Raw genomic sequence first — 16,405 nt, 5'->3', positions numbered from 1 at the left:
TTCAAGCTATTTGGTTTTAAAATAAGCCAACATGGCATCACTGCTTCCCACACAGGCCGCCGCCACGAGTACACCTGCCTCAATCAACTCAACGCTTGCTCTCTTGAGCGCATTCCACTTTCAGCAGCGATACCGAGCGGTTGGTGTCCCGCAATAACGAACAAAAATTATAAAAATTGAGAATCTAGTGAACGTGGATGTGTGAATGTGTGTGTGTAAATTTGTGAACGCACACACGCATCAGCACCGCCTGCCGTTTGTCTAACTTGGCCCTAAACGTGAGCAAAAGAGGCAGAAATCGAAGAAAACTACTTAGTTTTCTCCGTCTCTCTCTCTCTCCCTCTGTGTCCGCGAGTGTATGTGAGAATTCAGTGCGAAAAACGAATAGTGGAAGAGGCTTATTAATTCACAATTACATTGAATTATTGAACAACACTTGTAGAAAAAAACAGTGTTTATCTTTGGTGGAAAATAAAGAAATAAAAAAAAACTACAACAAAACACTATAGAAATAAATGAATGGCTAAATTGTGTGACTGACGCTTATCGTCCAAAACGAGAAGTTGAATTCCTTTGCGGCTGGGAATTCGGAATGGAAATGCAAACGGGAATTTGGAGTGCGAGTGAACAGGCTGGAAGCCGCCGAGCCAGTCGGTCCTTTCCTGCAGCAGCTGTGTTGCATTTTTGAAATATTTGCTTGAACCAAACACACAGACAGATCCCATCCCATCCCCCAAAACCCAAAGACAGTCCAAGAAGTTTCAACCGACTTGTGGTTCTTTCTTGCCATTTTTTGTTGTTGTTTGGCTGGCGGCTGTCGTCTGTCGGCTGGCTTTTCATTCAATAACCAGTTTTTGTGTCTTTTTGGTGAGCTTGAATTGCTCTTTAGGGGCGATCCGGGTCTCTCGCTGTTGATCGCTGCTGCACGCACAATAAAATAACAGAAATAATGTAGTAGTTTGTGTTTGATTTGGGTTTTCCTTTTGGAAAGAGAGCTACTCGCGCAGACAGAGAGACAAATTAGTCATGCCAAACGCATGCACAGGTCGTGTCTCGATCTCTTCTCTTTCCACCCTGCACTCTCTCCCTCTCACACTCTCTATCTCCCTCGGTATTTGTACCTGTAGTTTTCACATAGTTTTCTTAGAACAGGCACATGCCAGGCATAGTTCTAGCTCGCTCTTTGGCTTAGCTTAAAACGAGTGAAAGAGAAGCAAATGCAACATGTTCCCGCATAACTGTGCCAGCCAGTGTTGTGAAATGCAATGGGAACAGACCTAAACAACAAAACAACAACAACAAAAAACAGCCCAAGTTCAAAAAAGTGCAAGAGAAATATTTTCCATGAATTTATTGTGTGAAATTTTGCATGTGAATGGAAAACTGCACACGGAACCAGCAGCAGCAGCAACAATAACAAAACACAAGTGAAAATTATTAAGTGAAAGATGCAAAAACTGGAAAAACTTTAAAAGAAGGTGGCGCAAGAAAGAGAGGAAGTTTGGAAGGGAAATCCCCGATTTTGTGATCGAAGAAAGTGAAAGACTAAGGAAAAACTAAAACGAAGCCAAAAGAGAAAAAACATTTTGTTTGTCACTCCAAAATGCAAAACTTTAGCATAATTTGAATAAGTATAGCAGAAACTCAGAAAACAATAAACAGAAAAGTCTGAATGAAAAATGAGCGCCAGAAATGAAATGTGTCTTCCCAGATATACATATATACATACAAATGTCTTATACTAGGCGTATATACATATAACGGTGTGCGTATCTAATCAGAGCAACAACCCGTCTCCTGGGCCCGCAGCTGCCACATTAATTTATTTATATTTATTCGCCGAAAGAAGCAAACTCCATGGGAAGCAGAAGACCTCTTTTTGACCACAAGAGAGTTGTGCAAATGAAAGTAAACCCAAAAATAAATCAAAGTTTAACTTCATTTTTGTCGTTTGTTCGGAATGCAGAAAGAAAGGAGAAAAAGTGAAGCCATTGAGCTTTTGTCTGATTTCAATCTCGATCGCCCTTCTTCTGGTCGTTTCTCTATCGAATCCGACAGATACATAGTGTACATGTGTATCTGTGGCCCCAGCTCAGATACAGTTCAAGAGCCCCTTTGGCTCTTGGCGACAAAATGCACCTCTCTATGTGTCTCTCTCTGTATCTGGCAGATACATTTCGCTCAGTATGTTTTCTTTTATTTCTTGGCCTTTGGCCAATTGGAACAAAATGCCGGCAAACGCCAAGACAAAATAGTGGGGTATATGGTAGATACATACATATATAGTTTTATAGAAGACACTTCCTCAAACGGCAAGCGGCAGCCGGCAGCCGGCGACAACTTTTACTTAATTTTTCGGGTTTTCTTTTGCACTCGCCTCGGGAGATCTATCGCAAATTGCATCTCATTTGCCTTCAGCTGTGCTGTGCCGATGATTTCACGTTCAAGTACGCCAAGCGTTCCGTCTGAATCATCGCCACTCGTTAAAATTTATATATGTATATACACTGAAGTGTACTGAAAAACTCCAACTCCGCAGATAAACAAGAGCCAGCCATCCATTCCAACCGTTTGTCAATTGTGGGCAATAAAAATAAAATCCCAAAGTGCCATCCGACGAAGCAGTACAAGAAATCCATCCGCACACCCCACAGAAAGCAAAGCAGACACACACAAATATACATAAACTCCGAAACGTGCTAAAAATTTATAAATATACATACATCAAGTGTTCGGGGGAAAGTCTGTTCTTCGCTTTTAATGTTGTGCCACCCACAAGATGACGTCGCACTCCTACTATAAAGATCGCCTCGGCTTCGATCCCAATGAGCAGCAGCAGCAGCAGCCGCACCAGCAGAGCACCAACTCGATGAAGCGGAGCAGCTCGCGGCAGACGTCGCACCACCACCAGAGCTACCACCATGCAACAAGCAGCAGCCAGTCTCCGGCCCGAATCTCCGAGTCGCCCGGTGGTGGGGGCAACAATGGCAGCCTGGACTTCCATCAGTCGCAGCGGGAGCAGCGCGATCGGGAGATCTACAGCAGCAGCAGCAACAACAACAGTCACCATCATCAGCATCATCATCACCATCACCGATCCTCGGTGGGCAGTGCCACAGGAGCAGCAGCAGCAGCAGCTTCTCCCCTGTACGAAGGAAGTCCGGCCGCGCCCAAAAAGGCCAAGCACTCTTCGACGCAGCCACAGCCGCAGGGCGGATACGAGGATGCCCTCACCCAGTTCAAAGGTAGCATGTCCATTTGGGATCATTTTATTGAAGATTGGGACATAATGCGTAAGTCGGCACAAATAGAGTTTTCCACGGGATCCATTTCCGATTCCGTTTCCCTCAAGGCATGATCCAGTTGAAAGTTTCGTTGGTTCGTTTCATTAAATATCTGTTCAGATGGAGGTTCTCTTAATCCTCCTGTTGCCTGCTAAAATCTAACCAGCAAAGATACATGTCCCAAGCATATGTTGTATCTGTTCCCCTGCCAGCTCTAACAGTCCAAAAGATTTATTATTAATTTCTTGAGCGGAAATCATTTGCATTTGAAATTTTTGCCTGTTTGGTTCTAAACACTTTTTTGTATCTTTTGCTTCGGCCGAAACCGAAATCTGGCTTGTTTCTAGTCTGTAGCTGAATTCCAATTATGATTTTCTGCGCTGCGCTTAACTAACACGAAAACATGTTTTTCACTCCTCACACAATTATGACGGAAGCTTCGGAATCTTAGAAGTTGGAAGCGAATTATAAAGGGTCAAGGTCATGGCAATCAACTTTTGGCAGCTTAAGCTCTTTGCTTGCTCTTTTGATACGATCGCTGCTAACTAAAAACAAAGTTACAGGGCATTGTATTATGATTCTCAACTGGTTTAAGGGGTCAAATATATCATCAGCCAGAATACGAACTTGTTTAAGGATTATATATCATTTATGTACATATGCAAGCTTTTTCGGTGATCGAACATTTTCAAGGCCCTCATGAACCCATAACGAATGGAGCTAAAAGATTTCTCGAGCCTTCCATTAGGGGCCGCATTCTGCATTCAGTCCCTCTCTCGAGGGAAGTTCCACCTCAAAAAGTTCTTTGAAATAGGGTCTTTAGCAGAGTGCAAGCTCTTTTAATTTGGGATCGATGAGCCGCTGCTTAAGACTGGCATTCATGTTATGCCAACCCGAAGTTCAAGCACCGGGGGTGATTGCATTGCGATAGAAGGTTACATTATACACGTTCCCCCTCTAATGATATGCATTTGACATTCACCAGGGATTGCGGATCTTCAGGGATATGTCCCTGTCTCCCCGCCTTTTGGCTAACCAACAATGATATTAATTATTCCCAAATATAATATATTCCGCCAGTCACAAAGCTGTTGACACTTCTTGGGCAAACAAACCCGCGACGGTCGCGGGCCCCAGACACTCACACTCACACCTTTCTTGGCACATCAAATGGTGATCAAATAAAAGGGTCCCAGGCCCTGACCTTGAGGGGCGACGGGAACATTTCGCCAGCACAGCACCCAAAATTGATTGATAAACAGAGATTCAGTTAGGTCCCAGAAAAAAAAATTGGTTAACTTGGTTTATTTGTGGAAAACTGGTTAGAGTGGGGCCTGGCCTGTTCTGTTCTGGTTTCTTGTGATGAGGTTTCTCTGTGGCGTCTGTGGCTATCATCATCATCATCATCATCATAGCATTGCGGTCATCCGAAGCCGAATTTTTGCCAAAATTAACAGTAAGAATTCCTCGAATTTCAAACCGAAACTCATTTGCCTTTCAAAACGAGCTTGAAGCTTATTGACTTTTTGTAAACATTCGTGAGTGGTTTTTGTGTTTGATTTTTAAAGATACTGAATAGTTATTGAGACTAATTTGTTGGCGCCGTTGGCGCTGCGAGTTTGTCATAGATACGATCAGAATTCCGCTTTGGCGGTGCATTCCTTCATTCCCTCATAACTATTTCTGTCAGTCTGTCTCTGAGTTCATAGTTTATATCGGGCAAATCGTTGGGAATCGTCGGTGTGTTTCTTATCAACAGCGATTGCGAATGGTCAAAACAACAAAAGAACGTCCTTCACTAAAAAAAAAAAACCATTTTATTGTGCATTGTGTGTGCGTATGACATATGTATCTTTAAGAGTGCTAATCAATGACAATGACTAAATGCAAAAATAAACATTAACAAATATCAAATAAGCCACTCTTAATGTTTCCAGCAACAACCAAAAGCGGGACAGAGAGAGAGAGAGGGGGGAGTTTGCTTGGGTGGCCGTATCTTCTGATACCCTATTCTACGATCAGACGATTTCTAAGAATCAATAAAAGATGAGTCTGATATGAATTGAAATCTGATTGAGTTATGCCGGAAGGAAAGACAGATTCTGGCAATATTTATGGCTTTATACTATCAAGTTTATAGCAGTGTTCACCACAAATACTATGAAATTTAACTGATTAGTTGTGTGCGTAAACAACAGGCACAACGGAACACCAGACAACGGAAAAATGTGATTGTATTGGTGCCGGACACTGTTTTACACCGTACGTGTAGCGGCAGAGCAGCAGCAGAACACTTTTCCATCCTATCCTCATACCATTGAGAAAGACATATGTATAAATATATGTAGAAGGGTAATCTTATTCAGTGCAAACATTTCTGAAATATCATCATACTCTCAGTTAGAGTATAACAACAACAACAACAACTTAACGAACGTTTAATCGTCGAAAACGAATCCAACTTAGAACGTGACATCATCACGCGCTCTTCAAACGCCCCACCAACACAGAAGAAACTCCGATAGCGTTCTATATGTGTGTGAAGTCGAACACCTTTGCACAACAACAGCAACAACAACAACAGCAGCAGAAACAGAAACAACAATTTTCTGTGAATATTTATGAACGTTTTATTTTTTTTGTTCGCTGTTGCTATTATTGTTATTGGCTCTAAAAGGGGAAAGAAAGGGGGAAAAGAGCTGTCCGATTACGATTCCAGCTTGAATGCAATCGTGCAGAAAGATTTTCAGCCAAAGAAAAAGATCCATTAATGAATGGTTGGAGGCAAGGTCCCAGAGACAAGGAAGGTGGAATGAATGCGCCTGAATGGAAAATTGCAATCGAATGAGTCAGAGGTGGAAGGAACATGTTTAAACTCGAGCTCTCTTTCTTTTTCTCTGACTCGAGGAAGAGAGAGGGAGATCTCCACTTGCAAAAAAAGGGTACGAACGAATATTGCCTATAAAGTAAGAGCAGAACGAGAGTCCTAACATTGAGATCTTAAGGCTGACGTACAAGAAATACAATATGTTGATCTATTAGTACCTCTTTTGATTGTGGCATTGTTCAGTTTCCATCAATCTTAAACATTCGATCCATCACGATGTACTACTACTACTACTACTACCTATATTTTGATTTGTTCTTATCAACTGGACGATTATTTCATGTTTCTTAATATTAAACAGTGTTTCCACTCTAGACTCGTCGACGCCAAGTACAAATTTGCTACGATTTAATGTATTAAATGTTGGCCAATAATTGCATTAGCTATTATGTACTTATTTCCCATGGTGATAGCAGGGTACTACAATACCATTATAAAGCTTAACAATAATCCCTTTTCTGGTTCTCTAATATTGTTTCAAGGGCATTTCAGCTTCGAACCTTTTCATATTCATAGAGAGAGAGAGGGCGAGAGAGCAAGAGAGTGTTAAAGAGAGTAAAAGACAGTCAAACAGGTTGTTTCACTCATTTAATCGCGCTGGCTCTCGCCCACCGATTCCCTCTCTCTCTCTTTCTCTATCCCTCTCCCTTGCAGTTGTTTTTATCTTTCGGCGTTTTGTTTTGCTTTTGAGCTTCTACTCTGCCTCTGTCTCTCCGAGTTGAGTAGCTTTTGTATCCTCTTTTCTTTTCTATCCTCCACCTCATTCCATTTCCCTGTTTATTGTTTTATTTGTATGGCACTTCAGTTTATCGGGTTTATTGAACGACTTAATACTTTTACAATTTTACTGAAGGGGAGACCTTTCCATTCGATTCGATTGTGAATCGACGTTGAACTTTTCTGCGGATCGCCAGAGTAGTTCTGGACTGGCCTTTCCTTTGTTCTACAGTTGGGCCTGTGATTAGATAACGTGTGATCGGGTGGGATATACGCCACAAATATATGTATATATTATACAGGTACTATTGTACAAAAGACCCTGCATGGATGTTGTCTGGTGGAGCTATCAGCTATCAGCCCAAAGCAGCGTTTGTTACCCCACTGATTGCCGCACAAGCCGTTTAATCGTTTAACCGTTTAACAACCTGCAACATGTTCGGGACTTTTGTGCCGAAGGTAAAGAAGAACATGACCATTAGCTTATCTATAGATTGCCTATTCCTACGAAAGAACTCACAAATCAAAGCTGGATCTCCTCCTTCGACTTGTTATCGTTTTTTGGTGTTTATCAGGTCCGAGGCAAAGGCAGCATTGACCAAAGAGATACACCAAAGCGAGAGGCGGTACAGCGCGTAGAGAGAGTAAGAAGGAGCGGGTATTAATAAATAAAAAAAATGGTAAAACAAATTAATTAAAGCCTTAGGCCCGCACCCGCACCGTAAGCAAAAATAAAGGAAAGAAAAAAAGAATACACCCTCAAAAATCTATAAAATATAAAAAAAAAATAATTTTTTGCTTAAATTAGTTATGCTCCGCTGATTGGTAGGCGTTCGAATTTCGAACATTTTACATACATTATTAATTTCTCAATCAGCGATGATGCCATACCCCATAGAGTCTTCTTTCGGCACAAACTCCCCCGAACATTGCATGATTTTATGAGTACTAACCAAAATAGGCTCTGCTAAATGATGTTTTAATGCGATCTTTTCTTTTTTCCTTTGCACTAATTTTGCTTTAGACGAGCGCGATGCCATTCAGAAGAAGACATTCACAAAATGGGTTAACAAACATCTGAAAAAGGTGAGTAAATGGTTGAATTATCCTTCTCAAGAAACATCCAACCCCGACTCAAACTAAGAGCTTTTTCAAATCTGAACCCATTCCAAATTCCTTTCCAAGCAGCATTGGAAGTATGCCAAGGTATTGTCCAACACTAGGTTAAACATTTCAGTTTCGCTTAGCAACACTTAAAGAATCCTTGAACTGATGCGAAATAATAATTTTTTCAGACCTACACTATGCTACATGTGTGTGTTACCACAAATGGCATACCCTGTTGTTCTCAGTCTGTAAGTGAAATGGTATAACTCTTCTTTGTGTCAGTGAGAACTTGAATGGTTTTTGTTTCTTGCCTTTTAATCACCTGAAAGATGTTGAATTATTCTTGCACTTATTTTGCTGTTTATTTTGTTGTTCAATCGACAGAGATTTGAGTTTGTTTGCATGTTTGTTGTGTAGCTCCTCTTAAATTGATTGGCGAATTTCGCATTTAACTTTTACTTACGTATGTACCATTATTTTATTATTCCTTTCACACCCGCGCACCCGCACCCGCACCCGAACACTCGCCCGCAGGCCAATCGTCGTGTGGTGGACTTGTTTGAAGATCTGCGCGATGGTCACAACTTACTTTCACTCCTGGAGGTGCTATCTGGCGAACACCTGGTGAGTGGTCATACATCCATTCATTTGTTTTCAATTCACTTTTGTCACGCTCTCGCTCAACCACCTTCCATGACACTCTCTCTCTCTCTCTCTGTCTCTTTCCCCTTTAGCCACGCGAGAAAGGTAAGATGCGTTTCCATATGCTGCAGAATGCACAAATGGCCCTGGATTTTCTGCGCTACAAGAAGATCAAGCTGGTCAACATACGCGCCGAGGACATTGTGGACGGCAATCCGAAGCTGACTCTCGGCCTGATCTGGACGATCATATTGCACTTCCAGGTGAGTGGGGGGTGCAATGGTAATGCGTTTCGTCATTCTACGCATTCATTGATTGAGTAATTGGAGCAAAACTGTAGGCGTACCCTGTCGACTGTCGACTGTCGACTGAGGACTGTGGGCACCTCAAAGTCATCGAGACAGCGCCGCCCACGTACCGCCGCTTGGCTGTTGAAGGTGACCCCCGGCCAGAGTTTGTTTTCATTTGGGCGTTTTGGTTGGCTCGATCGATTCATTGAGCCGACTCGACGTCCCACACAGCAGCACCGCCACCACCAGCAGCAGCGCAGTGCTACAGTCTTGACACGCTACGAGCTACGCAAGATCTACCTAAAAATATTTGGCGAACGCGGCGCCGCCTTTTAAGGCAACCCGATTGCCTTCTCTTGGCCGCCGTTGCTGACTGACATACATAACAATGTTGTTGCTGTATCTATATCTGCCATTGTTGCTGTATCTGCTGCTACAGTTCGTCAGCTGCAAGGCCGTGAGTTGGCTGAACGGCCAGTGGATGGAGCAGCACTGGGATGGAGCTAGTTTGGGCCACCTACACAACAGCAACAGTCAGCAGTCAACAAGGGGGCTGCCAGGGCCAAAATCACACATAAATATTGGATGTACTTGATGGGGATTTAAGTGAAATGGAACTTATGCTGTTAGAGATCGATGTTCAACACAGATTTCGATTAATATAGGGAGATTTATCGATGTCATCGAAATATCGTTTTTAAATATCGACACGACTATGATTGTATCACAATTGATACGATACTAGGGGGTATTATGTGCAGACGCCTTGCAAGCTAAAGTTGATTGTTCAACAAGATGTTCTTTCGACTTTAATATCGATTAATTTAATTTTCCCAATCCCCTCGATATCTGAATCGATAAGTTTGAAAACAAATCAGAGGTCCATGAGTCGTGGTTGTTTTGGCAATCAATTGCAGGCGCTTACTCATCAGCAGCCCCCACCAGCATCATCATCATCGATCTCAACAAGATCATCGTCATGGCGCACACATTTCCGCACAAAACCAATCCCCCAACCAGCCAGCCAGCCAGCCAGCCAGTCAGTCAGTCAGTATGTGTGTCAACAGCAGCAGCAACAGCAACAGCAACAGCAACTAGATGCAATATAAAACTTGAATATTTCGTAATTTGCGACAAACGCAGATGCATTTTGAAGCTTGGAGCCTCGCTTGGCTGTGGCTTGACTCCGACTTGATCGATGGCGCACATAAATGCTCAATGATGCTGCCAGTTCACCGACCATGAGGCAACAACACGCAGCAGCAACAGCAGCAGCAACAGCAGCAGCAACATCAGCCACCGGGGCTGCCAAATGGCGCTCATTCAATTGAGGCGAACGAATTGTAAATCACTTGACAATGTGAAACTCAATCGCGCGTCATGTACTGTTTCGCTGGGATTTTTATTTATTATTTCTTGTCTGTTGTCTGGCCGCAGAAAGCGACAGCAGCAGCAGCAGCCACAATTGTCTGTTCCAAGGATTTATGTATATCGTTTTTGCTGCAATTGCGGGTGTCTGATGTCATCTGCAGCAGCAGAATATGCAAATCCCCCAGGCAGATCTCGACTTAAAAGGATATCTCCTCTTGATTTGCATACCAAATTCTCGATCTCCCAAATCCATACATATGTATGTACATACTATATCCAAATCCGAACCGACATCTTACAATTATGACATAATTCCTATTTTCCATTTGGGTGCGACAAACGAAGCTGTTTTCGTTTCGTTTGTGTGCGGATCATCGGGGTATTCAATTAATGAACAATGTGTTTTGTAGGTCAGCTATGGGAAAAGTAGTAGTATTATTATTATTAGTTTCCGAGCGGAGTCGGAGCAATTTCCGCAAACAGCAGCCGCTGGCAGTTTGTAACGCTGCTTGGCTTGTAATTAAGTTATAAATTGTGCAAGCAAATCGATTTGATCTATGAACCACCCACGACAACAATCAATCAGAGACTTGGGGGCTTTGCTTTGGCTCAGACTTTAAATGTCAGAGAAAATCCATCTGTTAGGCTTTTGAATACAGCTCAGAGATGGTTCGAGTGGATGTTCTAAAGCTCTCAATGAATTTATTTTTGCATTTTGAATGCATTTAGAATTTTATTTAGATTAAGTTTAAATGCTGAAGCAGAAGACTTTAATAGTTTAAAATTCGAACAAAATGGGGCAAGAGTCGAGCAGCAATGAATCTCGTCATTTGTTTTGTTTTTGCGTTCGTGTGAGCGAACCTCGATCCCAGTCTCAATTCGAACAGCTGTGTACATACTTCGTCATGCCCACGACATGTATTGTGTTTCTTTGGACACTCGGGAGTTCTCTTTTGAACTTTTCGCTTGTGCGTCTCGCAGCGATGGGAGCCATAGAAACAGCGATAGCAATTGGGAGCTGTTTTTTAATTAGGCCATCATTTACGATGGAAGGAAAATCCTTCCTGTGTGTTGAGTACTTCCTTTGGTAATCTAAAAGCTCTACTTGGTACTATACCGCAATCAATTTGAAAGATCTAGTGTTTTTAGCACACTTTAAGCCACCCCCTATGCCTATCTCAATCTCCATTTCCAGTCAGAATCCATTTAGCTAACCTTGCGGCTGCCACATCAATTTCCTAAGCTTCTCAATTGCTGAATTTGAATAATAAATTGATGGAACAACCCCTCGGGGGATCTCACTGAACGAGATCTGTGTCGAATGATTCTGACAAACGTTTTCATTATGAGCATCAGATAATTTTCCAAGCAATTTGCCATTTTTCATTGCTCGTTAGTTAGTTGGGGAGATACACGGACGCGTGGAGATGTATGCGAGGCATTTGTATTTGGCCAAAATACCATAACCGAGTTGTTTGGCCAAGTCGCCGAGGCATAAAGAAGTAACGCCTCGAAAGAAAGCCAACTGACAAACAGAGAGACGTCTCGTCAAGACAATGGCTGGCCCCAGCAGCAGAGACATTCTCACGTCATCGTTCCAAGTCAAAGTCGAAAAAGATTATTATTATTTGTTATTCGTTTGTTGGCATTTGATTTATTATAATACGTCGCGGTATGTGTTACAATAAAGTCAATGCCAGAGGCAGTAACAAGAATTGCTTATAAACCGAAATTCAAATAAGTGTAAAAGTATTTTCTGCCCTGTCCATGACATCAGCAGAGCCGTAGGAACGAAACGAAAGACTTCAACGCACAGGCAGCAAACGCGAGATGTGACCAGCTGTGTGCCGTATCAAATGGCCAAAGCGGAATGTTAACAACCCAACAACAAATGCACTTATTCGTCTTAATTTATGACATTGATGACTGAATTTTTGAATGGTTTTTGTCTCGGGTGTGTGTGAGTGTGGGCTGAGATCTCGAAATCTCGAAATCTATCTTTAGCAAAAATCAAAAACAGATAAAAAAACAGCGTCAGAGTTTCATTAATAAATCGAATCGACATTCGATGTGCACATATAAGGAAACCAGTCGTAAGATTCTTTCCCTCTCTCCCACTTGGTATGCAAATGCCAAAGATCTGTCTATAAAAGTTAGAGTCGACAGTTGTTTGCACTCGAATAGCGTTTACAAGTGTAAACGTGTTTCAAATGGCTTATAATTAATGTGAATGGAAAGCACACACACAGTGAAATCCATTAGCCAGATACAGATAGAAACGTATATACATTTCAGGTATGTAGATGAAATTACAAGCAGCTATGATATATCCCAAGGAATGCCACACCGCGGCGCCCACGCAGCCACCCACAATTTCCGATTTGGAACAGGGCTACAGGCACACAGATTCCCGACCTGAAGGGGGAACGGAACGGAACATGGGCAGGGACATGGAAAAGTGTCAGCTACTGGTTTCATTTTGTTTCCCCACCACAAACAACACGCTACAAGTGCAAAGCGCTGCTCAAATTACGATAGTTATGAGCATAATGCGGCATTTGTTTACTGGGTTGCATCATATCGGTATTAATAGGCCTGCGGCATGCCCGGCCCTGCCACTGCACCCCACTGCAGTGGCTAATTAGATTTGCAATGCATTTGTGCATTCGAACAGGGTCCGGACGGGACCGGACGGAACCGTCTCCGACCTGCCCGGCGACCCAACCAACTATCTTTGTTGACTGTAGCCATTCGAGAGTGTGTGTGAATAAAACAGCCACAGAAAACAGTTAATGCAGTCCAGCAAGTACATGGGCAGCACATTTAAGCTCTGGAACAGCTGTAGTCTTAGTCCATATGGGGCATTGACAGACAGGCAGACAGACGGTTCAGGCATGCAACATGCTAATTAGCCAGGTCTGTTGGTGCACACATAAATCAAAGCAAGCCACTCGTCAGTTTGCACTTCCGTCTGGGTAAATCAGCTATCACATCCGAGGAAACGAGTGTACAAGTATCTGTAAACCGATTTCAACACCCACCAGAGAGAGATACTCGTTCCCTTTCCGAGCAAATGTTCTATGTCTGCCCTTTTTTGGTTATAATCTGGCCTAGGAGCGGGGAAAGGCATGCAATCTGTTTATAATTTGCAATTAATAGAGATCTGAATAAATAAATCTTTGAAATGCTTTCAAATGTTGATTAAGTACGATTCTCGGGCGTTCTCTTCTGCAGCATTCGATTATGCGTTTCGAATCGAGGTCCAAGGATGTGCTGTTGAGTGCTACTACATTTTCGTTGGTTCCCATAGAACTAGTTCCTAAGATTTTCTCCATTTCCCTTGCCATTTTCGACCGCTCTTTGATGTAAGCCTGCACATAGTCATTATAATTTCTGTTTGGGCCATGTTTTTGGGTCACTCTGGTGTAATGGGTTTGTCGTGATGTGTTATGAGACGACTTGCTCGTAAATTCGAATTGCAAAGACCCTAAAATACCATGGGGTCATCGCGCAAAAAGGGATTTTTCCCCGCTAATCTGCTGGTTTTTGTTTCTATCTACTACAATATTTTTGTCTGCCTTCAGACCAGTGTGTGTAAGCTTTTTTAGAATTTTTTAAAAGTTTTTTTCTGATTTTTAATCAAAACTTGTTGTTCTCGCTTGTTTAATACATTCCACTACCGCTGCTACTGCCTTTACTGTTTTTTTCTTTCTCTTCTATGGATTCTTTTTCTGCCTTCTTCGTTGGGTTATTTTTTGGTCTCTTATTCTTCGTTCTTCTTGGTTTCTTCGGCGTCTTCTTCCTCTTCTAATTCCCATTGTTAATATTCTTTGTGAATGTATGAGAATACGGAAAAAGAAGTACCTCCGATGACGTACCCCACTGAATAGGAGAGCAGAGCCCCTCCTGAACCCTTGGAGCCCTGGAAGCAGTGGAAGAGAGAGGAAGCCAGAGAGCTCTGCCTCTCCTTTTGCCAGTGCTGCCAACCTTCTCGGTGCTGTAATTTTGTTGCTGTTCTTTCTGCGTTACATATGCGTTGGCGTAGGCGTCGCCGTGGACGTTGGCGTCGTTGCCATGGTGTTGGCTGCAAATACGTCATGAAAGCGGCACCGCAGCAACAGCAGCGGCAGAATCAGGTGGAACGCCAACCGCGGCGGTGGCGGCAGCGAAGCCAGCAATCCATAACGGGGGATGGCAGAGGCAGAGGCAACCACACTCGCACACACACAGCCACACACGCACAGCTGTCAGCACGATCGCGATTCCATATCCATATAAAAGTCCGACTTTGGCTTTTGACGCCAACGCTGAAGCAGCAGCAGCGACAGCGACAACAAAAGCGATCGCCGTGTGCCAATTCCACTCTGTTTCGGTTTCTGTTTCTGTTTTTTCTATTCTCACCTGTAACCGCGATTCGCAGCCGGCGTTGGCGTTGGCGCTGGCGCTGGCATCGACGTCAACACCTGGGCAGCAGCAGGCAGCAGCAGCACTAGCGGCCACACTTTAAGCATTTTAACTTGGCCAGATCGCGTTTAGTTGTTGTCGAGACGCCGCCGCACACAGCATTTGATGCCGCCGCTCCTCATGTTCATATTTGCATGCGTTCCGTAGCGGAACCAGAACTCTTCCGAACGAACCGTCGAACTACCACGAACGCGTCGCGTGTGTTCCCATCATCACAATCTGCCGACAAAGTGCTCCGTCCCCCCCAAAAAGCAAGCAAACTGCAATCCAACCAAAGCCCAAAAGTGTTCCAAAGCTGTTCAATTAATTCTCCTTCCTCCCGAGTACGAAAATACCGTATGATGTCAGACCCTGGGGGGTAGCGAGCTCCAAGCTATCCAATCCGATCAGATCCATCTACAACGTTATTAAGGCGACTGCAATCAGTTCTGTTTGATTTATTAAATGCCGCCAATTCCAATTGATTTCAATCGGAGCACTGCAATTGAGTTCCATTCGTAGCTCCGATCCTCAAGCCTATTTCAATTATTTTTGTTTTGTTTTATGACGAGTTTATTATTAAAGTGGGTCTCGAATCTGAGTGGATTTCTCAATTCGTTCGTTCGTTTGTTTGCAAACAAATGGAAACGGGAAAGGGAATGCAAATGGGAATGGAAATGCGAATGGACTGAAAAATAAAGTATAGAAGTAGCTGTAAAATAATGACGTACTCTCCTTGCTCCCTTTACCTACCGGTGTCTCTCTCTCTCTCTCTCTCTCTCTGTTTCCCTCTGGTTCCCCAGTTCCAGTTCAGAGCTTTTAGTTCTCGTATTTTTGTTGTTGCCATTTTTAACGACACGACGCTCTCCTCAAGTGGTTTATTATTATCGTCTGGTTGACGATGGCTGTCTCCCCACTCTACCTACTGTTGCTTTATTAATTTTAATTTATGAGGCTCCCCGAAAAAGCAGACAATTTGTTAAATTATTTGAAAGTGCCTTGCACTCGGCAGCGTTGGGCAATGCAAATTGGCAAGCATCTGAACATCTTCCGACGAACCATTCCGAACAGTAGCCACCCCAAATGGGCAACGACCATGTACATACCAGATGCTACATCGAAGCTGCCGCTTCGAGAGTCATTGAAAATGTCAAGCCATTAACGCCTCTTAGAGACGCCTCCACAGACACTTTAAGCCCAGGCATCAGCCGCAGGTATTTTTTCGTTTTTGTTTTTTGGAATAATCACATAAAAACCTCGCAGATCGTTTATAGTTTGCCCATGTGTGAGTGTATCAAATGTTGCAATTAGCATTTTTGGCCATATACATACATGTGTGTGCGTGTGTGTGCTGCTCTGGTCTGGTCACGGTGGTGCGCAGGCGTAGACAGGCGCAACGACAACCTCCAACCTCCAGTCTCCAGTCTCGGTTTCCAAATGCAAAGCAAACATTTCGTTTTTATTTTTGTATTTGTTCCCCGGGTGGGCGAACGTTTTGGACATGACAACTGTCTTATTGATCTTGAGCCATATAGTAGATTAATCAAGAGATTTCAGCTGAAAAAGTATTCATTAGTTGAGGTGTAATAAGAATATTCTACACAGCTTATGGGAAATACCCTAAAGAATGTAATGCCATAATGCCAGCTGTCATATCTGCACGT

General features: G+C 43.1%; 1 protein-coding gene across 46 annotated transcripts in view; it reads left to right on the top strand.

The window, feature by feature from the left end:
* Positions 1-16,405, top strand: part of shot (dystonin-like protein short stop) — a 75,224-nt gene that overhangs the window by 14,598 nt on the left and 44,221 nt on the right. For 13 of the 46 annotated variants that reach the window (XR_004468606.1, XM_033377450.1, XM_033377454.1 and 10 more), the window contains exons 1-7: positions 83-278; positions 2,540-3,293; positions 7,913-7,974; positions 8,077-8,094; positions 8,184-8,243; positions 8,530-8,619; positions 8,730-8,900. Coding sequence is in view for 41 of the 46 variants with exons in the window: in XM_033377450.1 (XP_033233341.1) it covers positions 2,780-3,293; positions 7,913-7,974; positions 8,077-8,094; positions 8,184-8,243; positions 8,530-8,619; positions 8,730-8,900 (915 nt within the window). In the remaining 5 variants the exon portion in view is untranslated. Of the gene's footprint in view, positions 1-75; positions 279-2,530; positions 3,294-7,912; positions 7,975-8,076; positions 8,095-8,183; positions 8,244-8,529; positions 8,620-8,729; positions 8,901-14,814; positions 15,014-16,405 lie in introns of those variants that run through there. The other 33 variants (XM_033377475.1, XM_033377476.1, XM_033377473.1 and 30 more) reach the window with 15 other exon arrangements.

This window comes from Drosophila pseudoobscura, chromosome 3, assembly GCF_009870125.1.
Source record: "Drosophila pseudoobscura strain MV-25-SWS-2005 chromosome 3, UCI_Dpse_MV25, whole genome shotgun sequence".
Lineage (NCBI taxonomy): Eukaryota > Metazoa > Arthropoda > Insecta > Diptera > Drosophilidae > Drosophila > Drosophila pseudoobscura.
The sequence above is the reverse complement of the archived record's forward strand: the minus strand, read 5'-3'. Positions and strand labels throughout refer to the sequence as shown.